This window comes from Hoplias malabaricus, chromosome Y (assembly GCF_029633855.1).
Source record: "Hoplias malabaricus isolate fHopMal1 chromosome Y, fHopMal1.hap1, whole genome shotgun sequence".
NCBI classification, from domain to species: domain Eukaryota; kingdom Metazoa; phylum Chordata; class Actinopteri; order Characiformes; family Erythrinidae; genus Hoplias; species Hoplias malabaricus.
The window spans coordinates 18,416,214-18,439,668 of NC_089820.1; the positions used below are offsets into that span (position 1 = coordinate 18,416,214).

At 38.9% G+C, this 23,455-nt stretch overlaps 2 protein-coding genes across 8 annotated transcripts in view; one reads left to right on the forward strand and one right to left on the reverse strand.

Annotated features, from left to right (window-relative positions):
• Nucleotides 1–1,358: 1,358 nt before the first annotated feature.
• LOC136678052 (spermatid perinuclear RNA-binding protein-like) lies at nucleotides 1,359–17,068 on the forward strand. Of its 7 annotated transcripts, none has more exons than XM_066655839.1 (17): nucleotides 1,359–1,455; nucleotides 4,009–4,158; nucleotides 4,272–4,474; nucleotides 5,028–5,187; nucleotides 5,664–5,817; nucleotides 7,599–7,693; nucleotides 8,010–8,105; nucleotides 8,531–8,642; nucleotides 8,949–9,046; nucleotides 9,143–9,242; nucleotides 9,327–9,395; nucleotides 9,480–9,592; nucleotides 10,238–10,372; nucleotides 10,601–10,741; nucleotides 10,983–11,088; nucleotides 11,571–11,615; nucleotides 14,845–17,068. In XM_066655839.1, the coding sequence occupies exons 2-17, from the start codon at nucleotides 4,141–4,143 to the stop codon at nucleotides 14,943–14,945; spliced, it is 1,746 nt and encodes a 581-aa protein (XP_066511936.1). In that variant the 5' UTR covers nucleotides 1,359–1,455; nucleotides 4,009–4,140; the 3' UTR covers nucleotides 14,946–17,068. The 7 variants fall into 7 exon arrangements, with proteins under 7 accessions (XP_066511936.1, XP_066511937.1, XP_066511942.1 ...); XM_066655840.1 differs by having other exon boundaries at nucleotides 9,330–9,395; XM_066655845.1 differs by having other exon boundaries at nucleotides 9,173–9,242.
• A 3,172-nt stretch (nucleotides 17,069–20,240) lies between these two features.
• The window catches only part of LOC136678345 (collagen alpha-1(XXVII) chain B-like), an 87,505-nt gene continuing 84,290 nt past the window's right edge, over nucleotides 20,241–23,455 (reverse strand). Inside the window, exon 61 of the mRNA XM_066656369.1 lies at nucleotides 20,241–22,458. Within this exon, the coding sequence (XP_066512466.1) occupies nucleotides 22,312–22,458 (147 nt within the window). The 3' untranslated portion in view covers nucleotides 20,241–22,311. The remainder of the gene's footprint in view (nucleotides 22,459–23,455) is intronic.

The window sequence follows — 23,455 nt, forward strand, 5'->3', positions numbered from 1 at the left end:
ATACTTTCAGTAATGGATGTTTTTCTGTTTGTAAATAAACTAAATGTACTAAGGCTGTTAAATTACATTAAAAAAAAAAAAACTTTCCCTCTCATATTATTCCAAATAGGCCCTCCTGCATGTGTTAGGCTTTTGACTTTCTGCCACTAGATGGCAGGATGGCACCCTTTATTCAGAGTTCTACTCTAAAATCTGGTGATGGGCTTTGCTTTATGACACCTGAACAGTGCCAATTTCTTTTATTCAGTGTAGAAATGGCTCAGTAAAGAAAATAAATGGTTAAATCACACTTTAAGACAACAACTGAGAGCAATCTGTTTCACCATCATGTGCTTCTCACTGTGAGAACACAAGGTCAATTATGAGACTTCATACATATGGTCTGATGTCCCATGTCATGATGGAGAGATTACAAACAAGCAGAAAAGAGCTTTATGTGTTTTAATCTCTGAAGCTCCTACTCTCTGATGCTCCTCAACCAAAGTAAAATCTGTCTGTTTGTCAAGTATTGATTTTTAACCCTGCCAAATATTCTGGAATATAAATAATCCCAAAAAAGATGGCCTAAGAAAAGCCAGATTTATATTGTTTCAGCAATGAAGAGTAATGATTTGTGACAGAGTTTATTCTGTGTACACTTACGACCGTATTATCAGTCCATTGTGCAATTCTGCCCTCTTCGACCTTGTCTCAAACAAAAATCAATTCTTCCTGGATGTCCAACTCACTGAGAAAGTCATCAAAAATGCATGGGCAAGACTATATTTGGTAAGCCATTAGATTACCCCTTTTCATCAGCTTTTGGTGGAAACTCAGATGAAGCAAGCCCTTAACAACAAGGGTCTGTGGAAGTATAATTTAGTCTTATTTTTATCTCTAGTAGATTTTGGATGAAAATAAAATGGCCTGTCTAAATAATGTCATAATCCAAATCAGTATTTCTTATAAAAATGCAAAGGATTCCTGTAAACATTTAAGATTTAACTTGTGACTTGGTCAGATTCATCTCAGTGACATTAAACAAAACGACGAGATATTTTCCCCTGCTTATTAAATTCAAGAAATCTGAAGATGGGACTTGTAGAATATTTCAGAATTTGGATCCACACACACGTGTAGAAATGTATTATCAGTGCAAGGCACATAACTAGAATAAATCTTTTTTTTTTCTCTGTAATTCTAGTCTTAAAATATTTTAGCTTAGAGAAAAAGGACAAACACACAGAAAGAAGTATTGGTGCAAGATGAGCACTTGCTGCTCCAACACGCCTGCGCCCGCCGCAGAGAGAGAGAGAGAGAGAGAGAGAGAGAGAGAGAGAGAGAGAGAGAGAGAGAGAGAGAGAGAGAGAGAGAGAGAGAGAGACTAGTCATTGAGAAAGACACAGTTAACACCTGGCTCGATAAAAAGCGATATTCCCGCCGTTTTTCTCGCCTCCATTCCTGAGAGTTGAACTGGTAAGTGCTTTAAAGGAGTTATGAGCCTGAGCTCTTCTGCTGCAGTGTGTAGTTTGATAGCGCTTTACTCGGAGCTGCTGCTGCACTTATCAACTCCTAATTGCAGTGAGAGTGAACGCTGCTGCAGTGGCTGTGGACGGAGCGCCAGTGTTTACCATTTTACGCAGCGTCTTAGTGAACCCGGACAGACACGTTACCTTCGTTTTATTCCGCGTCTGCAAGCCTTGTGAGCGTCAGTCAGTCAATGAGTCAGTGCAGGGGTGAGCTGAATTAGAGAGATAGCAGGTACATGCGGAAAAAAGTGGCTTGTTTTAATCACGAAATTGAAGGAGAAATTTCAAGGAGAGCAAAACTTCGCTTGTTCACGTGAAAAAATGTTTGTATTCATCTGTGGTGAACACGACAGGAGTGTATTAATTCAAAATATTATAATACTTTAGGTTTTATGTGATCTTTGATTCTAAGAATGTTAAATGTGTTAAAGAGTAACAGAGTAACCTTTGGGGATATGGCGACCTCTGTGGTGGAAATGTGTATTTGTAAATACTTTGCAGAGGAGCAGTTTATAACGGTTATTATTTAGAGTTGATGTTTCAGATCAATGTGAGTGAATTTGAAGAGTAATTAAAACATAATTAACACTGCAATATTCTAATGACTTTTTTAAATTATACAGAGAAAGTTGTCAATGATAGTTTTTAAAAGTATCGACAGTACAATTTAAAATATACATCTTAATTTTGAGATATGTAATCAAAATCAGCATAACCTTAGACTTTACTGACTAGACCAGAACAACATACAAAATTTAGGACACTGTATCACCTTACCTTCTTACTGTTTTTCGGACTCGTTTTATGAGTAGCCATTTCTTATTAACTATCCCAGTAAACAAGTAGCCGTTGATTCAACGTTGAAATAACGTAATGACTGCCGTCTAATCAAAGTTTTCTTAAGGTTGAAAATGAAAAAGACGTCCAAACACAGACATTGAAAAGACGACTATTAGACGTATTTCGGAGGTCCATTGACGTTATTAATTGGTCCCGAAATAAATTACTTGTATAAAACACTTTTTGGACGTCCACTGACGTTATCAATTGGTCCTCACTTAACTTATTAAGATGGATTTTGGACGTCCATTGACGTTTAAAATATGTCCTTGACGGACAGACTACTTTTAGACCTATTTTGAACGTCCAGGGACGTTCCTTGTTTATTGGGATCAGTATTCTATCCTCCTATTTCCGACCGTCCCCCTAATTCTGGCCACTGCCGTATATGGTGCAATGCCTCTCTCTCACTTTCGCCAATCGCGAAAAAAATAAAACATAAGATCAAGCCCTAGTAGGGCATTTAAACATCAGTCTTGCAAGAAATCACATATCTAAACAATATTTAAGTATCTCTAACAGTGTTGTAAATCTTTGTGTGCAAAACTGCATGTGGAACACAACACATTTCCATTTCGCGACATATTTCCCTCAGTGTAAAAGTTAGCTTACCGGTTAGCTTCCTTTTCTCTGAGGGGAAAACCTACCGCCACTGTAATCCTTACATGTAGAGTACGGATACCAACACAGGACAAACGTAATCTCATTGTGAACCTCTCAAAACCACTGAATGTGGTAGCAACTGTCTCGTTTGACTGTCACAAGCAGCGGAGGTGGCCGAAGTTAAAGGACGCCAATAAGCTTAGCAGTATTGGCACCTACTTAAACAAAAACGTCTTTATATAAAAACATATATACTCTCAAAGTCAAACAGGACTTGGACATTAATCTACACATTTGACACCTGAAAAATGTTGATTTGAGTGACTAAAGTACTTCTATTTATTTACAGTTAGCTAATATTGTTCCAATATTGTAATTAAAGTGGCCGGAAGTTGGGGTAATTACGCTAACTCATGCCCTATGTAAGGATGGCATATTTGTAGGATTGGCAACATTACTGGTCAAATGTTTAATTCCATTAAATATGCTAAACAAAACTTTAGAATTGTTCCGTTTTCCCATAGGGTTTTTATAGGATAAGCATATTCACATTGAAAGTGTGTTGAAAGAGATCTCCCCCAGAACTCTGTAATACAAAATGCTCTGAATTATAGAATTAGATTTGTGTCAACACTTTAATTGTAATAAAAAATAACGGCTTCTGAAAGTAGATATAATTTTGAAATAAACAGTTCCTTTTTCCAAACAATCATTCTTTTTTTTTTCTCTTAAATCTTCACTGTAAGCCATATTCTTTCTAATGTTACTCAGGTAACCAGTCCATCAGGTCAGAACCTGTGTGTATGACGTTAATACATATGCCTCAGGAAAAACTCCTGCCAAATCCGATTTGACAGCTCGAACTTTTGAATGAATATTTCAGGCTTTGCAGGGTGACCCTCAGCAGCAGGAAGCTGTTTTTCAGTCATTATTTCCTCTTCACTAAGTAATGCCTAATAACTGCTTTATCCTTAGTCTTGATTCAGCATAAATCCTAGGTTGTTTTAGTTCTTCATTTTGGAATTTGGATGTAATGTTTTTTTCCTGTTATTATTAGTTTCCTCTTTCAGTCCAGTTGCTGGAAGAAATTGAACGAAGAACACTTGAAGTGGAGGTAAATGGTCAATAAATGAAGACTTTTGATCGGTTGTACTGTGACATTGTCTTGGTCACCTTTATCTAACCTACGATGGAGGAGACTACTGACGTAAGCTACACTGGACACATTTGTGTCTGTGTTTGCATGAGTATGCATATATTTATGTATATTCATTTTCAATATGACAAAATATAGTTTCTTGCTTTGGGACTATCTTCCAGAATCCTCCTGAATCATTGTCCAGTGATGACTGTTATGTGATGGCAAAACACTCAGCCATTTACCCATCAGCTGAAGAGCTGGAGGCGGTCCAGTCTCTGGTGTCAGTTGTGGAGGGAGGGCTAAAGCAGGTGTCGGAATGGCTAACTAATTCTACAAAGAATAGTGTTGTTACACATAAAGACCCTGCAGAACCCATCTCAAAGTAAGTTTTAGTAAGGTTGTGTTTTAATACTAAGAATTACATGATGTATGTAAACAGCAGCTGTAAAGGTTTTAGTAACAGGCCATTAGCCATATCACAAATTAATATTACCTGTGCAGTCTTTAATATTCAAGTAATATAAATGCATTCAGAATGTGTGGATGAAGACTTATTAATAGTGGTAGTGTAGTGAATGCAAATATAACAGTTAGCCTTCATGACAGGTGTCTTCATGTCTTCAGCTTCATTTCTCAAATGTAGCTTCTAGGGAAGGGGTGGGCAAGCTTATCTTGCATAGGGCCGGTGTGGCTGCTGGATTTTTCGTCCATTCAGGCCTGAGCACACCTGAATTCACTCCTTTAATTGGTTGGTCTCAGTAAAACAACTGATCATTTAACCTCCTGTTTGATATGAACAAAAAACAGCAGCCACACTTTGTTTACATTGCAATGGTTTTGTTGCGCAGGAACACTGTGAATTTAATGGAATGCTCCTTTAAGGTGATTATCAGGCTCTACTGGTTGTTCACGTAGTGCTCATTGTTATTGCACAGGTGTGCTGGGCCGCTGGTTGGCGTGGCCCGTGTTGGATCAGTAGCTAAAGGCCTCCTGATCAAGGGGATAATGGACTTGGAGCTGGTCTTGCTGTGCCGAGAGAAACCTACCAAAAAGCTGCTTCTTACAATTTGCACCAACCTGCCACTGCAGATGAAGGTTAGTTATTATAATTCTAAGCATTCCCACATTAAAAGGCTGTAAAACTGGGCTGAATCTGCTGCCTGTGCACATGTGCTATATTTCTGAAATGCTCCAGTGAAGATTTGCATAGTCTGTGTTGAGGACACAGCTCTGAAAATGTAATTAACTTTGGCACTGGAATTGTTTTAAGCTAAAGTAAAACAACTTTAATTACTGAACCGCAAGCTCATTTAAACAGGGAAAAAGATAATAAGAGGCTTTGATTAATCTTTCCTGATAGCGGGCAGCCAAAAGAACATAAAAAAATCTTTGTTAATCTCAGTTCGTGTACTTGGTCGACACAGCAAGGTTTTAGGAATCTAAAGTAACCAACCCTCAGAACAGTTTATTTTCCAGTGTAGTCCATATTGCTGGTGTGAAATATTTACTACTGAGAGCCTAGGGGCATATAAAATGTGCTATATGTGGCTGTATCTTTTCTTTCTTTCCAGAAACTGACAGAGGACTGTTACACTGTGCAGCCATGCATTCCAGAGGCAGCTATTCTGGTATTCAAAAGCAGCAGACCTGATCTGCCTCTCAGGGTCACCCTCACCTCAATGGAGATGAAAAGCAAGGAGCCAGAGAAAGGCCAAGGTAACAGCGGTGAGGTCCACACGTCACAAAATGGCCTTGTTTTTGAGATGTCAGAAAGACCCACGCATTGCCCACTGAAATCATCACTGAATCATGAATTCATCATGCAGTAAACTTTTTTTATTATGAAACAGAAAAAGAACATACAAACAGCTACTGATCATGTCACCTCAAGATTAGAGCCTTTTTGGCACCTTGCCTGGTACCACCTGATTCTCACATTCTTTGACACAGCAGCTGGTCTTTGGAGAGGAAACCCTGGGATCTGGGATCTACTTTATCCTTTACTTTCGTTAATTCCTCTTTCGCTGAGACACTGGAAATTTGACTTATTTTAAATGTTAATTTTCGCATTGATTTGCCTGTCTACTTGCTTGAAATATCCTAATCGTATAAAAAGTTACATGCAATGCTGAATCCTCTTGCTTCTTGGTGTGGTTCCAGAGGGCTTTGGTGTTTTGAATGTTGGGTGGGTGGTATGGCTATAAGGTTGTATTTACAGGCCATTGGCCATAGTTAAAATGCCATAGAACTTCATGACCTTCCACTGTAATTCAGAGATCAAACAGGCAGGCTGCTAAGAATGTTGGTTCTCTCAGGTGAGTTTCCTGAGATGACAAACGTGACCAACATAACAAAAATACCAGCATTGTGCTATTAAACAAAACAAGAAAAAAAGGCCACAATTCTCTGCTTAACTCTGGAAAACACCTGGTGGTATAATGTCACGTGGGGATGTTTTACACATTGCAGTGTGGTTTCTGGCACCTTGCTGGTATTTTTTTTTATTCTTTTTTTTTTTTTGTCCTTCCCCATGTTATCACATTTGGCCTGCTCACTGCAGAAATCACTGATCTGCATCTTGAGTTAAAAAGCTCATCCTAAAGCTTTTCCAAAAGTTGTATAGAATTGACTGTTTGCAATAACGTTTCACATGCCTCTCACCTTTTGAAGTTGTGTCTAAATTTTCAATCTGTCATCAAATGAAGGAAAAACTCCTCAGCACAAACCTGCTGTGAGAATGGCACAGGCATATCTTCATGTTGTTGTTATTACTACATCTTTATTTATTAGATTATATTACTGAAACAGTAGTGTAATTCTAACTAGAGTTTAAGTATCGCTAAAATTGTCAAATGTGAGTATAACAACATACACAACAAATTATTGCTCCTCAAAATCTGGAAAAACTTGGCTGTCCCAGTTAGTGCTGTACTCCCTACATAGTGCATTTCACAAATTATAAAACTAATACTATTAGACATACAGTGCACTATTTTATAAATGAGCACTACGTTTTTGAGTCTTTGAAAAAACATGCCTTGACATGTCCTGTTAGTAAGAAAAGGTGTATATTAATATTTTGTGTACTAAAGGTTAGTACTTTAAATATAATGTATGATATTAGTATATAGTACACAGTTGGAACGCAGACAGTTACATTTATGTTGACTTTAAGGTGATCTACATTTATTTAAACAATGAACAGTAACAGGAAAATCTGAACATCCTTATCTGGTAGCACAAATATGAAGGATGTTACTTAAGAGGAGAGTTTGATGGACACTGTAACAAATCTTAAGGGTGGCGGTATTCCAGTTTTTTCCACATTTTGCTAACAGTCAATTATCTGGCTTGCATGAAATAGTATCTCTTGACTTGCTTTGAACTCAGTCAGATCAGTGGGATCCTAACTGTAGTATTCCACTTTTCTGCCAGCGTGTCCTGACAGAAAAGCTTATGGCAAATCTGTTGTCTGTGTGTCTGTCCTGTTCTGTTCTTCTCACCAGTGGAAAACACAAAAGCAAAAGATCCGTCTGATCTGCTGGACCAGCAGAGATGCCTCCTTGCTCTGGCCTCTCTGCGACATGCCAAATGGTTCCAGGTTGGCCATCTGTTTGCACTATGTGTTTTTGTAGCCTTTGGCACAGACAAATACAAGAAATTTCAAACCCATTCACGGTCTGGAACTATTTAAACTGATTTCAAATTGACAATCCAGTGCTGTCCAGTTGGGCTGCAAAATCAAACAAATTTCATCCCACCTATGAATGGCCCAAACTGACATAAACACTGTTTCTCTGGCACTCACCTTTCCTCCTTGCCTCACCTTTCTGAGCTGCATGACGTCTAATATTGGAACTGTATTTTACTTCATATTGGCCATATCATGCTGGTAAGATATAGTTTGACTTCTACAGGTCAGAATAAGTGGTAAGAAGTCCTGTCTTATAGTTTTGCGGATCCTCAGGGACATATGCAACAAAAGACCTGCCTGGGAACCTCTCAAAGGATGGGTGAGTTGTGTGGACTGGACCTCATAGTGGTAATATTGTTTATTTATTATTTCTGCCAGACAGAAATGCATATCTCCAAAATGGCAAGCTTTCAGAACATGGGGAAAACCCCTATTAACCTTCAGATTTGAATAATTTCTGCTGGTCCCTTCATTAAGAAAGTTTAATAGCAGAAAAATAAAATGATATCATAAATGACAGATACAAAGCAATGGTTTTTTTTTTTTTTTTCCGACAATGACTATTTAGGCAGTGGGGTTCAGGGGGTGTTCAGAGCAGAAGCTGGCCGAGCTTCAGACCTAGGCTACAAATCGTGTTCTTTCATTGGAAATGACTGGATGCTTGTCGCTTTGTTGCCTGGTTAGACTCAATTCATCAGAACGTGTTCAGTTTTTGTGCAAAATTTGTATTCCATCTCCCCTCAGTCATTGGAATTGATCTGTGAGAAATCTGTTGCCACAAGTTACAGGCCACTGGGGCCCAGCGAAGCGCTCCGTAGAGTCCTGAGTTGCATTTCATCAGGCATTCTGCTGCCAGGTGAGTTCCATCAAGCTGTTGCCATCTAGATGACCTCTTTTTCAAGAATGCCCATGCCTATTTTAAAATAACAACACCAGTCGTATACAAGACCTATAAGTTTGTGCAACTAACAAATTGTATAATGGATAAAACTTGCATGATTTTATTTCAAAGCTAAATCACTAGGTGTCTTTAATTCCCCCAAAATCTTATTGTTACAAGTAACAGTACTAATTGAATTTGTTTTACATTTTTTTTTCATACAAACAGTCCCAACATTATTGCACTTGCTGTTTGTAGTTCTTTAGTTTCTTCACTTTGCAGGTGGGCCTGGCTTACGTGATCCATGTGAAAAAGAGCAGGTAGACACTTTATCAGCCATGACAAACGATCAGGCTGAGCTTCTTACCCACACTGCACAGGTTAGTATTCCCTCTGTCTCACAAATATTATATATATATATGACAATGAAAAAAATAAAAGAGAGTGAAATACCCTTAAGTTCTCTCCCTTCTCAGCATGCATTGCGACTGCTAGCTTTTCGCCAGATTCACAGGTTCCTCCAGATGGATCCACTTCCTTCAGCTAAACCTGCCATGGAACTGAAATTAGCAGTAGGTTGGTGCTTTCATGTGAGTTAAGCCTATGACTTATTTAACATGGCCTTTTTCAGATGGTTTTGAAATTGTGTTTGGAATTCAGCAGGGATGTCTAAGAAGAGGCTTTGTGCGGATGAAACGTTGCAAGAAACTAGAAGCAAGAGGATAAACTGTATGCACATCAATTTTTTTCCCCTCTCCTATCTTAGTTTTTCAATAGCTAGTCAACACTAATGGTCATGTTGCTGTTTTGAAGGTACTGATGTAATCTCTTTGACTGCTGAGCACAAGTCAGACATTCAGAGGAAAGTGGAGACTATTTCCAAAAGCTCTATCAACAACAACACAAAGAGCTCTTCCTCAGCCAAGGTAAAATGCTGGGTTTCTTTCCCTCATAGACTCCATTCATTTCAGATTCATTAGATTCTCTGGGCAACTACTAATTTAATTATTGCCCCTGCCATATCAAAACTGGACAGGAAATCCAGAAAATCTGAATAGTAAATTAACTGAAAGATGAACTGAAATTGGGGTCAACATGGTGGCGCAGCAGGTAGTGTCGCAGTCACATAGCTCCAGGGACCTGGAGGTTGTGGGTTCGATTCCCGCTCCGGGTGACTGTCTGTGAGGGGTTGGTGTGTTCTCCCTGTGTCCGCATGGGTTTCCTCCCACAGTCAAAAACACACGTTGATAGGTCGATTGGCGACTCAGAAGTGTGAGTGAATGTGTGTGTGTCTGTGTTGCCCTGTGAAGGACTGGCGTGTATTCCTGCCTTGTGCCCAATGATTCCAGGTAGGCTGTGGACCCACATGACCCTGAACTGGATAAGTGCTTACAGATAATGAATGAATGAATTAATTAACTGAAATTGTCCCAGTATTTTCTGCAGTGTGTATATAAGACTTCTTACAATCTTGTGGACGGCCTTAGTAGACCATTCCCAAACATGTTGGCACAAATCACCAGGTGTTAAAAGTAAACATAAATAATGCTGTATATTTTTCTGGTTTCCAGGGTAAAAGTCAGGGTCCTGTACTCACAGCCCATGGCAAAAACCCAGTCATGGAACTGAATGAAAAGAGGAGAGGGCTTTCATACGACTTAATCACAGAGAATGGAGAAAGTCAACAGCAGCGCTTCGTCATTGAGGTATGAGTATTACCTACCATCTTGATATTTGTTTCCACATATCTGTCTCAATACAGAGGAGTAAACACACATAAAGGTAAATGGTCCAAAGGTAAATGTACCTTTGGCAGTCAGACTTTGGCTGACCTTGCTTTTCATGATCAAATTATGGTGATTATTTAAAGAGAGAGGATTTTTTTTGATGCGGACCAATCACGCTGTTTTTTTTAAAAATGTGCTGTTTGCAAGGTGCAAGTGGATGGACTGAGGTTCAGAGGATGTGGGCCAAATAAAAAGGTGGCAAAGGCAAATGCAGCCCTGGCAGCAATAGAAAGACTCTTTTCCGCGCACAGTACAAACAGCAACAAAAGGAAGAGGTCTTACACAAAGGTAACTGGCCTAAGACTCAGCATCAGGCCTGCAAAAATCCAGTAGTAATATCATAACTCAAGTTAATAAGTCAGATTTACATCATTTTCTTACTTCAGATGAAGTTAATCAAGACATTGTGCTTATATTATGTTTTAAACATAATTTATAATACCACATTACACAGTGCTAAGTGGTGTTGCATATACTTTCTAAAGAATCTCCTGAAGATTTAAGGTTATATTGTGTATTACTCTTATAGGTAAATTCAGCTACTACAAATAGCTTTCATCGAGGGAAACGAAGTGTTACCATGCCCAGACCAGTGCTTCCTCTATTTCCACCAGCCCCTGCATATTTTACACCAGGTAGTTCTTCATTTCATCTGTACTGAAAAAATTCCTTTTAAGGCATTAAAGTTGGGGCCATGTGGTATATGGCTAATAACACGCAAAAAAAAAGGTTACAGTGGTACTCGGTGGCTGGTAATGCCTCCACTGTCCTATGCCGGGAGTCCCAGAGATTGTTATTGGTAGCCCTCCATTTCCATCACCTCACCCAGTGCAGGCATGTGTTAACTAACAAAGCCTCTAAAACAGTTATAGACAGGTATTTACTTAAAATAGTTAGGTTTATCCTCCAAGAATTTTAAGCTGTCCAGTGACCTTGTGTTTGCAGTAGTTTGTAATGAAGCTGTGGCTATATTAACACATCTCAGAGGTAATATATGCTAGCGTTGTGTGTTTGGACATTTGGATATTGGCTAAAATTAGAAATCATTCAATTTTGGGGACAAAATTGATTAAAATGACACCTCATGTGAAGTATATGTTTGTGTGTTTGCTTTCAGGCTATGCTCCTTATGGTTGTGGCCCAGTTGTTCCCCCACCATACGGTAGGTCTGAGTCCATTCAACCCTTAGAGCAGGCATTTTCAAATCCTGGGTCCTGACCCTCGGATGAATCATAAGGCAAAAAAGGGTTTCAGAGGAAAATAATAATAATGGAAAAATATGGGTTGCTTGGGGGGGGAAAAAAAAAAAAGTTTGAAAACCCCAAGTCAAACAAGTTCGTATGTTCTATTTTTCATTCTTTCATAGTTTATTTATAATAGCTTGACTTTCAGCCATTTACTGAGCTAAAATTAATGTTTTAATCTATCTCATTTAGAGATAAAATCTTAGTTCTTCCTTAAAGTCCCCGAAGTTTAAAAAAAAAGAAAGAAAAGCAACAACTGCAACAGTGTCAAACATAACCGCTTAGTCAGAATGGCAATTAGCGTGTGGGTGCGTGTTCAATTCCATGAATGGGTTAAATATGGAGGAGCAAATTAAAGTTAAAAACATATTTCTATTAATTTGTAATTGGTATGGTTTATGGCTAGATTCCATGCTCTTCACGTGTTAATACTGGCACCTGCACCCAGACAAGGTATGAAGTAGGGTATAAGTATTTGGAATGGAGCCCAGAACAAGCTGATTATCTGGCACGTGCAAGCTTTAGGCAACTAATTTCAAATTGAGTTACAAGTTATATGTAGTAAATTGTGTAAATTGATGTCAAAGATCACGTCAATTAAACTTCTTAAATTGTGACTGGGGCCAAAAACAAACGATGACCAATAAATGTTGGTTTAAAGAACGAATATGAATCACATACTTCATGATATTATAACCCCTTAAAGAAGTAATAATAATAAGTTCAATTTATACATCGCCTTTCTCAAACCCAAGGACGCTTTACATATAGACGGACAAAGAAAAATAATTGTGGAAAATAATGTCATCCTCTCATTTTTGTGGCTCATGTTCAGTGCTGTATATGTTACCTTTATAATGCTTTATTTCTGTTTTCTTTGTAGGAGGTAGATTTGTGCCTTGCATGTTCCCCTTTCGCCCACTGATCCCTCCTCGTCCCCCTCATTTTCCTCCCTTCTCCTGTTTTATGTAACTCCTCAACACTCCCTTTAAAGACAGTCTAGAAAATATAAAAAAATTAATTTGTTTTCTGGGTATTTGTTTAAAGTTTTTGCATTTTTTGTTGTTTGTTCTCCCTTTTTTGTCAGGAATTTGCACAGCTTCAAAAAATTAATAAAATGTTTATTTTTCAAGTCTTTGTACAGTTTCATTTTCACTAATAAGGCTGTGGTATAGAGATGGAGAGCTCAGGATTGTGTCTTGAATGTGGAGAATACAGACTGACTTTGCTGCAACATCTTGCATTGCAACAATTGTGGGGCAGGGGGGTCCAGAAGATTGGTATATACAGGTGCTGGTCATAAAATTAGAATATCATGAAAGTTGATTTATTTCAGTAATTCCATTCAAATAGTGAAACCTGTATATTATACTCATTCATTACACACAGACTGATATTTCAAGTGTTCTTTTAATTTGATGATTATAAATGACAACTAATGAAAACCCCAAATTCAGTATCTCAAATTTAGAATATTATTTAAGGCCAATACAAAAAAGGATTTTTAGAAATTCTGGCCAACTGAAAAGTATGAACATGAAAATAGGAGCATGTAGAGCACTCAATACTTAGCGGGTGCTTCTTTTGCCTGAGTTACTGCAGCAATGCGGCGTGGCATGGATCAGTCTGTGGCACTGCTCAAGTGTTATATGAGAGCCCAGGTTACTCTGATAGTGGCCTTCAGCTCTTCTGCATTGTTGGGTCTGGCGTATTGCATCTTTCTCTTCACAATACCCCATAGATTTATTATGGATTAAGGTTAGGAGAGTTTGCTGGCCAATTAAGAACCGGGACACCATGGTAGGGCTTTGGCACTGTGTGCAGGTGCCAAGTCCTGTTGGAAAATGAAATCTGCATCCCCATAATGTTGGTCAGCAGCAGGAAGCATGAAGTGTTCTAAAACTATCTGGTAGACGGCTGCTTTGACCTTGGACCTCAGAAAACACAGTGGACTAACACCAGCAGATGACATGGCACCACAAACCATCACTGACTGTGGAAACTTTACACTGGATCTCAAACAATGTGGATTCTGTTCCTCTCCTCTCTTCCTCCAGACTCAGGGACCTTGATTTCCAAAGAAAATGCAAAATTTACTTTCATCAGAGAACATAACTTTGGACCATTCCGCAGCGGTCCAGTCCTTTTTGTCTTTAGCGCAGGCGAGACGCTTCTGACTCTTGTTCAAGAGTGGCTTGACACAAGGAATGCGACGCTGAAACCCATGTCTTGCATACGTCTGTGTGTGGTGGTTTTTGAAGCGCTGGCTCCAGCTGCAGTCCAGTCTTTGTGAATCTCCCCCACATTTTTGAATGAGTTTTGTCCCTATTGCTGGTACACCTTTGTCTACCAAACTTTTCCTTCCCTTCGCCTCTCTAATGTGCTTGGAGCTTTGTGAACAGCCAGCCTCTTTAGCAATGACCTTTTGTGTCTTGCCCTGCTTTTGGACAACTGTCAAGTCCACGGTGTTCCCGATGACTGTGTAGCCTACAGAAATAGACTGAGAGACCATTTAAAGGCCTTTACAGGTGTTTTGAGTTAATTCTCTGATTAGTATGTGGCACCAGGTGTCTTCAATATTGAACCTTTTCACAATATTCTAGAAATAAACACTTGAAATATATCAGTCTGTGTGTAATGAATGAGCATAATATACAAGTTTCACTTTTTGAATGGAATTACTGAATAAGTTTTTCATGATATTCTTATTTTATGACCAGCATCTGCATTCTTTACTCTTAAACCCAGCACACGGACTCTCAGACTCAGTCTCTCATCTTCTCACTGTTCTCCACTCCACACATGCTCTCCCCAGTTCATACTGCTTTACACTCTTGATCCATTATAAGTGTCCTAGAGGTCCTCATCAGTTTTTACGATTCTGCCTCTTTGATATTCAGCTCTTTGGGAGCAGTAAATACAACCATTTATATTTTTATTACATTTATGTAGCAAAAAGCTTATTTTGAATCTAAAGACAATCATTTTCAAGATCTCTTTACCCTTTATAATTTTAATAAATACCTTTCTTAAGCTATATTTTAAATACTTTTGTTCTGATTGGCTACTTTTAAAACATAATCTTGGATGAAACACCGCATATAACTTTTGTTTTTTTTTAACTTTCCCTTCCTTCCTCTTCTGTAGGTGGTCTGTATTTCGACAGTGCAGTCTGTCCTCCACAGACCATCACTCCTGTTTTTATTCACCTGGGTCCACAAGACTTCTACCCTGATTTTTACGTTTAATGGTCCCTCCACACTGGCCTTAAGGTCTGACTGAGCAATTTGCAAGAGGGTCATTCTCTGGGGGGATCTTACTTGCCATCGTTACATGGGTCAATTTGACCTCTGTTGAACTTGACTACACTGACCCCAACAAAAATGTATAAAGCAGACATTGTTGCATTCACATGGTTTTTGGAAAGAGATCTTTTCTACAGTAGGTTCGCATCAAGCAATATCTTATCAGGATTACTATTAGCAATAATGGGTGATGTGCACTGCTGAACAGAGGTGGTATTTCACAATGCTGCTGGTTGTGAAGTCCACAGATATGGAATGTATATTTGTATTTTGATTTTTTTTTTTTAAGAATTCTGTATTTATACCAAGACCATATGTTAAAGAGTTGATGCCTGTAAATACACAAAAGCCACAATGATATTTGTTTCTAAGAAACTATGTTCAGTGCTTGGTCTTATCAGTGACATACTGCTGCACAGGTTAGAAAAGTCAGTACTAGAATATTAGTATTTCAAATAAAACCGCTAAATACATTTTATGATAAAAGTATGATTTTTCTATGACTTTATGAACATTGAATCAAGATTTGTGTCTAGTTTGTTGTGTCACTGTTTCCTGTGTGTATGGAATAACTATACGTTGTATAAATGATGCCAGATTATTCCATGCCATTAAATGTCCAGTCTCAGTTTTGCACCTGCCATTTAGTTTGAATGAATCATGGCGAATGAGTCTGGGTTCTGTTCTTATCTTCATGTAATGTGGTTAAATTGCTTTTGGAAGCAGAAACAGTGTTTCAGTGTCCTGACTAAAGCTCCTCTTCAGGGTCTTGGTTGATTTATGAGCTCTGCTGCATGTGTGAGGTCTTATATTTTGATGCAGTGTGGAGGGAGTGGACAGCAGATGTAGTGTATGATTACTTAAGGCGGGCAGCATGGAAATAAACCTTAGGGCTGTGGAGTGCTTTTTACTCGATTCTACTGCCTCCTATTGTGCTGACCATGAGCTCATGTTAAAGCAGAGGACACTGAGGGGTTTAAAGTGAGATTTAAGGAAGGGCTAAGAAATAAAGGCTGGGAATGACCATATCTGCTATAGATATTTTGATATGTATCCTACCTTACAGTATATTAGATAACAAGCTGCTTAACAACAAGGTCTACCACCCAGTAAATATCAGACTTGTGTCAGCCCCTTTCCAGTGATAAATGGGTAAAGAGAGACTGAGACTGATAAGACTGCAAACTGAAGTTGTATGCTACAATGTTTCTAATCATATGGCTGTTGAGTGTACAGTGGTGCCTCGCATTTTATGAGTCTAATGAAATATATTCCTGCATAAATTTGACATAAAACATAATTTAAAGAACAGGGATAAGCCTACCAACCCATCTTTTAAGAGTGTGGACTCCACCACACACTGTGCAATGGAGGAAATTAAAGACTACTGTCCCCCCCCCCCCCCCCCCCCCCCCCCAATCAACCAATAAAATTCACCCCAAAAGAAAGGTATGTAATAGTGTGTGAGGTCACATCTAGGAACCCATGGTACGTTCTAAGCCAGTGGAGTGGAGGCCTGTCTTACATTGGCTAATATGAATGTTCATGAGTACACTGTCAGGAGAACACCCCCAGCCCCTGCACAGGGGAAAAAAGTATGTATGTATATATATATATACTTATAAATTTTTGAAAAATGGTTATATGTTTTGTCTGGAGAAAGAAAGGCGTTGTCTATAATGTCAGGAAATCTGTCAATGAACTGAATCTCAAAAAAGAATTTGCAGCAAAACATGCCAGTAGGCACAACAGCTGCTCTAACATGAAATGGTTAAAGAACATAGTTAATATTTAAAAATGGCCAAGTCAAAGTTCCAACCTTAAGAGAAATGTTGTGGAAGAACCTGAAGCCAACATCCTAGAGTTGAAGTGGACTTGTACCAAGGAATGGGATAATTGTCCTCCAAACTGATGTACAGAACAGACCAACAGTTACTGGCAGTTGGAGTCAAGAGTCTGGCTGATTGAGGATTGTAATAATATATGTATTTTTTGTGTTAAATAAATCACATTGGTTTTATAAGCCATGTAAATAACATTGATAGATTAGGGATTAATTCTGTAATATTGGCTTTTTTGTGTCAAATAAATGACAAAGTATAAGTAAATTTGCCTCAGTTTTTTAATTGGGTCCCTTTATGATTTAGGCTTGAGTTAAAATTTTATTTTTTGTCCTGGTCCCTGCAACGCTTTGCAAACGACCTGAAGCTGGGAAAAGACTAGAAATTTGCAAAATCATTAACATGTGGTGTAATCAATCTAAAATATTTTTATAGGAAAGGCCTGGTCCTTTATTTACTGTGCTACTATATATATATGTACTATATATAACATGTACTGAAATGTTATTGAATCCTATGGGCTTCAGCTGCATGTGTTTTCCTAGGGAGGATTCTAGGTGCATTGAGTGAAAGTTTAGATACCAGTGGGAAGTCATGCAGTTTTTTGGGGTTCATGGAGCCAAGGAATTTCACCTGGACCTCACTGAAATGCAGAGGAAATGCACTAATGATGGTGATGAATTTGCTTCATTGACTGGGTTCTCTGTCTTACCAGCTGTGTCCAAGTGTGTGAAAAATAACACTTATTTAGTAATTGCACTGATTAAGCCTAATTCTGCTATAGAGGGAGTAAATGTCAATCTACACTGGAACACTGCCACAGTGAGAGCAGAACAGGCCAGCACAGCACATCCTGTACTGTCCTCCCTCTTTGTGTGTGTGTGTGTGTGTGTGTGTGTGTACCCGCGTGAAAAAGAGAGAGAGAGAGAGAGAGCCTTCTGTTACAATTTGTGCTCACATTGCATTTTCCAAAAATGCCCATAGATTTACATCCAATGAAACTGTATTTTGTGGATTTTAACAGCTCATAAACACATCTAGATTTTGTAGCTGCCCATAAAAAAGCTCATGTGAAACGAGGCTTTATAGAGGACACATTAAAGGGTATTTGCTGCAAATCTGTAATAATCAGGCATCTCTGGTTACCATTACTGACTCTGTTCATTCCGCTCATATCCTGCAGTGCTGGGGGCAAAGCAGACAGATGGTCTGCACTCCACAACCCTTCAACCCCGCACACACACACTAAAGCTGTACAAAACTTTTCTGAGGCTGTATGTGTGACATTAACTTGTAAAGATGTCTGACGTGGTCCAGAATACTCATCCAGCCAAATACCAGCTCAGATTTGTACCTCAGGAGTGAGTTTGAGCCAATCACATGCCAGTATTTTAAAATATGTAAATGAGAGGCTGAATGGGGATTAAACAGGACAGCAATAGCGTTTACTTAAAATTCATGAGTAATATTGGTATAAATCAGATTTACAATTACACATTGAACTATTTAAAACAGATATAATACTTATATTTAAAGTGGAACAGAACAACTAATCTCTTCATGTTGCAGGTGAGATTCATGTATAAAATGGAATGAAAAATGTAATAAGTGTAATAAGGCAACTTCAACTTCATGAGATTTCTCATTTAATGTGAAATGGAAGGTTCGAACAATTTGGTCTCGTAACGTGTTCTTATCAAAATGGAAGTTGGGCAGAAAAAAACGAATGAGAAGCAAACTTCAAAACTACCCTCGTGAAGATGGAAAGTTACAAAGCCCAGTCCCAAAATGGAGTCTGCAACTATGTGACGTCTACAACATGCAGACATGCCACAACTATAGGGTGACCAGACGTCCTCTTTTACCTGGAAATGTCCTTTTTTAGACTTAAAAAAAATGTCCGGGCGGATTTTCACAAACGTCCGGGATTTTGTTTTTCTAGAGCTTACATAGAATTTGGAGAAGCGTTTCGTTCACGAACTAGTCCCGCCCTCCCCTACTCCGATTGGTTCGCGTGAGTGAGAAGGGGGCGTGGTGAAGTAGCCTAAAATCTTCTGATTGGACGGTCTGACTGTAGAGCTACCGTTATTGGTCGATAACCTTCTCTAAACATTTAATAGGTCAGTCTGCACGTCAGTAGTCGTCCACCGTTTGTTTGTTTAAAAAAAAACAACAAAAAAAACACTTTTTCTAAAATTGTAGATCTTTCCTCACCAGTTGCTAGCTAATTTATAAATGTATATTGTCTTTTTTTATTAATGGAACAATGGGTGTTTTCTTCTACTTTACCTCATCTGCTGTGTGCACACGCTGAGGGCGGGAATTCCAGGAGGCACGAGACGGTCATATGTAAAAATATTAAACAACTTATTATTCAACCGAGATGTCTCTGGTTTAAATCCTTCTTTGGTGGTCCTTTAAGAATCATCTTTGTACAAAGATGTGGTCAGGGTTTTGAGGTGTACAGGTATATTAGACTGTTGACTATTTAAAACTGTAGAACTGATCCTAGCAGCAGTTATTGAGGAGAAAGCTGACAAACGCCAAGGACATTATTTAGTGGAAAAACACCCTTTTCTGGTCTGCTGTTGGCTCTGTCTCTGTTCAGCAGCACGCTCAACATCAGATCTCCACTGCAATGCTGCTGTAAATGTCTGCTGCATGTTGACCACGTTGTCTGGCTTTAAAAGCTTAACAGCTGCTGTTCTGTCTGGCACAATCTCAGATCACACATCGTTAATCAATCTCACTGCAGGCTGCTAAGGAGGCTCAATTAGTCCTGTCCTGATTAGTGTAGCACTGCACTGACCTCTCCAGCCTTCTTTAAGCACTTGATCTCTAATACTGTGGGAGATGAGACTAAACACGGCCATAGGGTACCACACACTGATTTAGCACACTCCATCAGCAGCGTGTGAAGTCCTGTGACTGCTGGTCTGTAAAGCTGTGCAGAAACAAACCTGGAAATCTGATTTGTGGCAGGCCTATCTGTTTACAATATTATATTAATAAAATGGCAGCCAGTTGACATGACTGCTGTGAGGATTTGATTACACTAGGTCACATTATATTACATCACAAAATCTGCAGGCAGGGAAGGGCGGGGCTGTACTGCAGGACCGAGTTTGAAAGCCGGTGGTTGAGAGCATGGGCCCTTTAATTCATAAGATTTAAGCAACACCTGCACTGCGCACAATATGATCACGATACAGCAGCGCCCTCTGCTGACTCTTTACAAAAATAAGTCTGGAGAATGCAACTGGGCTCTCTCTCAGCCACAGGAACTGAACAGCACCGATTAATAATAAGAAAAACACTTTTAGCAGCCAGTCAGTCAACGTAAAGGCTCTGACACTTGAGGAACACCCAACTGTTTATTCAGAGGTAAATGAGCAGGTGAAACGGCCAAGAAATATTGGGAATTCATGTTGGAGAGGACAGATACGAACAATCCTTATTTCCGATGTAAATGTGAGGTATTCCGACCTGAAAACAAAGAAAATGCTGAACGTTCACAGACACACTACATTGTTATTGGGATGGATCACAATCACAGCACAGTACACTCATTATCCTATAAACAGTACAAATAAATTCTCTTTGAAAGCTAAAATGTACAAACAAAAACACATACAATGCCTTGAACATCCTCTCTAGGAAAACATAAGATGGCTCTTGACAGTTTCACGCAAAACTATTTGCACCACAAAATGGCTGCCGTATCTGTAAGCTGGTCAGTCGAAGAAAAAGAAGTAGAAACTAAAATGGAACTCAATACCATAAAATGATCTTCTAATTAGGGCCATGGCTGCCGTTTATCAGCTGCTGTTAGTAAAAGAGTTTCAGGACCTTTGTTTTCAAGGAGAAAAAGCAACAGCCAGGTGTGTATTTGTTGAATGCCTGCTTCATGCACCTTAACCCATACCGTGTGCAAAAGTCAGAGACCACCATTCATTTATATAACATCAGTCAAAACGACCTTTAAGAGCAAGTTATTCATTTCTCACCATATACTTCTGGGAGGAATAGACTGATTGTAATACACTCTCATAAGGAAGGAGGAAAAGAGAAAAAAAAAATGAGAAAAAGCTAATTTCCAAAAGTAGATCCGAATGTTGTTTAAGAATATAACAGCCATGAAAACCCTTAACAAATACATGACCATTACAAAAACCATACTCCTTTTTTAGAGAGTAAGAAAACCCTTCCAGAAGAAAAGATGGACTCCAATAACATATTTCAGATATGTTTTTATCAAGGCTTCGGTGTATGATATCTGCCATTTTCCTGATGCTGAAAAATGAATAACTTGTACTCACAGACTGTATGAGTCTCTGACAGTTGCATAATACTGAAAAAATTGACAATTTTTCAAGGGTAAATGATATGTGCAGTCAGACAAAGCTTGTGGAACAACAGAATGAACTGCTAACAGGAGTCTTTGCATTTCTGGCTATTTTTGTTCTTTCATATGCAAGGCCTATGCTATGCTTCGTAGCACCAGAATGGAAACTGCCTGTTTAACTGAGGAAGATTAAAAACATTGTAGCTTAGTTTTCCCTCAGACTGTACAAACGCCTGAGAAAATAAAACACTGTTTGCTGACACTGCTGTAGAATCCAAGGATTTGTACAGATGAGGCATATACAAGAACGTTCATGAACATATGGCTGCATAAAAGGACACTGTTTTTTCTTTTTTCTGTTTATACAAAAATATTCCCTTTCAAAGTACAAAAGGCACTTAATTTATAGACATTTGATGGACATAAGCAAACCTGCTTTTCAAAGTCAACTCAACCACAGGAGACATGTATTTGTTTGAAGCTGATTTTCCTAAAGCACCATAAAAATGAGTTTGGAGGTAGACATTTAATGACACTTTCAAGCCTGAATCCACCTCCGGAATTGTATACGAATCCTGACGCGTTTGTGAGCACTCGCCTGACTCGGCCAACAAACCTGAAAAGTGACAGTAAACCTTGATTCCCTAGAACAGCCAAATATATGATTCATCTTTATACAACAATATCTCTCCATATTCTATTGCACTTTACAGAAAATATACATACAAGTATAAATACATATGTGTAACAAAATGATACAAAAGAACTGTAAATGCAAATACATATGTAGCTTCCTTTCCTTTGCCTGTTTGCAATCGGAGATGGGGCTTTGCAAAGAATGTGTGAATAAATTAACTCTTCGTACAGTTCGAGATAAGTCTACTGCTCAGGTTCTCCAAGTGTCAGGCAGGAAAACGGATGAAAAGAAGAAGCCCTTTAGAGAAAAAGAGCATTTTATCCACAGAGGCTCTGGAATGAGAAGTCCTGTTCTGTCCCTTCCTCATGTTTTGCAAGTTTGCAGTCTCAAGTGGAGCAGAGAGATCTGGGCCATAGTCCTCTGTGTTTCTCTCTGTATCTCCTTCTCTGCAGCGTGAAAGGAACTCACAGTCTACTCTTCTGTTTTCTATAAGAAACACACAGGCCCCACCTCTAGGTGGTAGTTAGATCCAGGTTTGGTGCTGGGCAGGTTGACTACGTCCACTATGGGCAGCAGGTTGGGGTCCTGTGTCCGAAACTGGAACTGGGTCTGATGCCACCGTCCATCCGTCATCTAAGAAAAGGAGGATTGGCACCTAGCATTATATTCTGCGCAAGTAAGGCTACATCATGTAGGCAACATTTTACATTGTATTTGTACTGCAACTAAACAAATCTGCTGAAATACTACAGTAAACTGTTTACTTTTTCAAAAGGACAATGTGATTCAAAGCGTATTTTTTGGTTGTGCAGTTTTCAACATTCTTTATTCCATAACTGTCCTGGGAAGTACAATACATACAGTGGAACCTCTACTAACGAACGCCTATACTAATGAACTTTCCAAGATACGAACCGGGCATTTGAATTTTTTTGCCTCCACCAACGAACCATCACTCTAGAAACGAACCAGAGCCTCCACCGAGCCGGCGGCTGGAAATGGCCACTGACCCCAATAGGCGAGTCTCCCAGTGCGCCCAGACTTGAGTGAGCTTCGTCTCCCCACATTCACCCTCCTACTTTCCGTTATTCCACCCCCCACCTCCCGTCATACAGCCAGTGCCTGTGTTACTCCTCCAGCCAGTCGTCACGTCTTCAAAGTAGCGATGTGTAACCACTTAAAACCTTTTTATTCCTTTTTTATTACTGTTACCACTGTATTTCTTTTTTATATTTCTTTTATTATTTTTTACTATATTTTATAATGCTACATGTATTTTTTTTTTACTAATTTGAGAGTGTTGTAAACATATATCAGTGCAAAAAGGGTGACTTTCGGGGTGGGAGCTGGAACGCATTAATTGTTTTTCCATTATTTTAAATGGGGAAAATTGACTCGAGAAACCAGGTCCACTTATGAACCAGGTCACGGAACGGATCAAGTTCGTAAGTAGAGGTTCCACTGTAGTCGGATTTGTGGCATTGGATTTACTGTCCCCGTCTGCACTCAGTGAAAAGAGTGAACATTTGTATTCCTTGAGTTTAGCCATCAATACCTGTGATAATTACAGTTTATACAAAATATTCCTTAATTCTAATGCACATGTGAGGTATTCTGACTTGAGGGCATA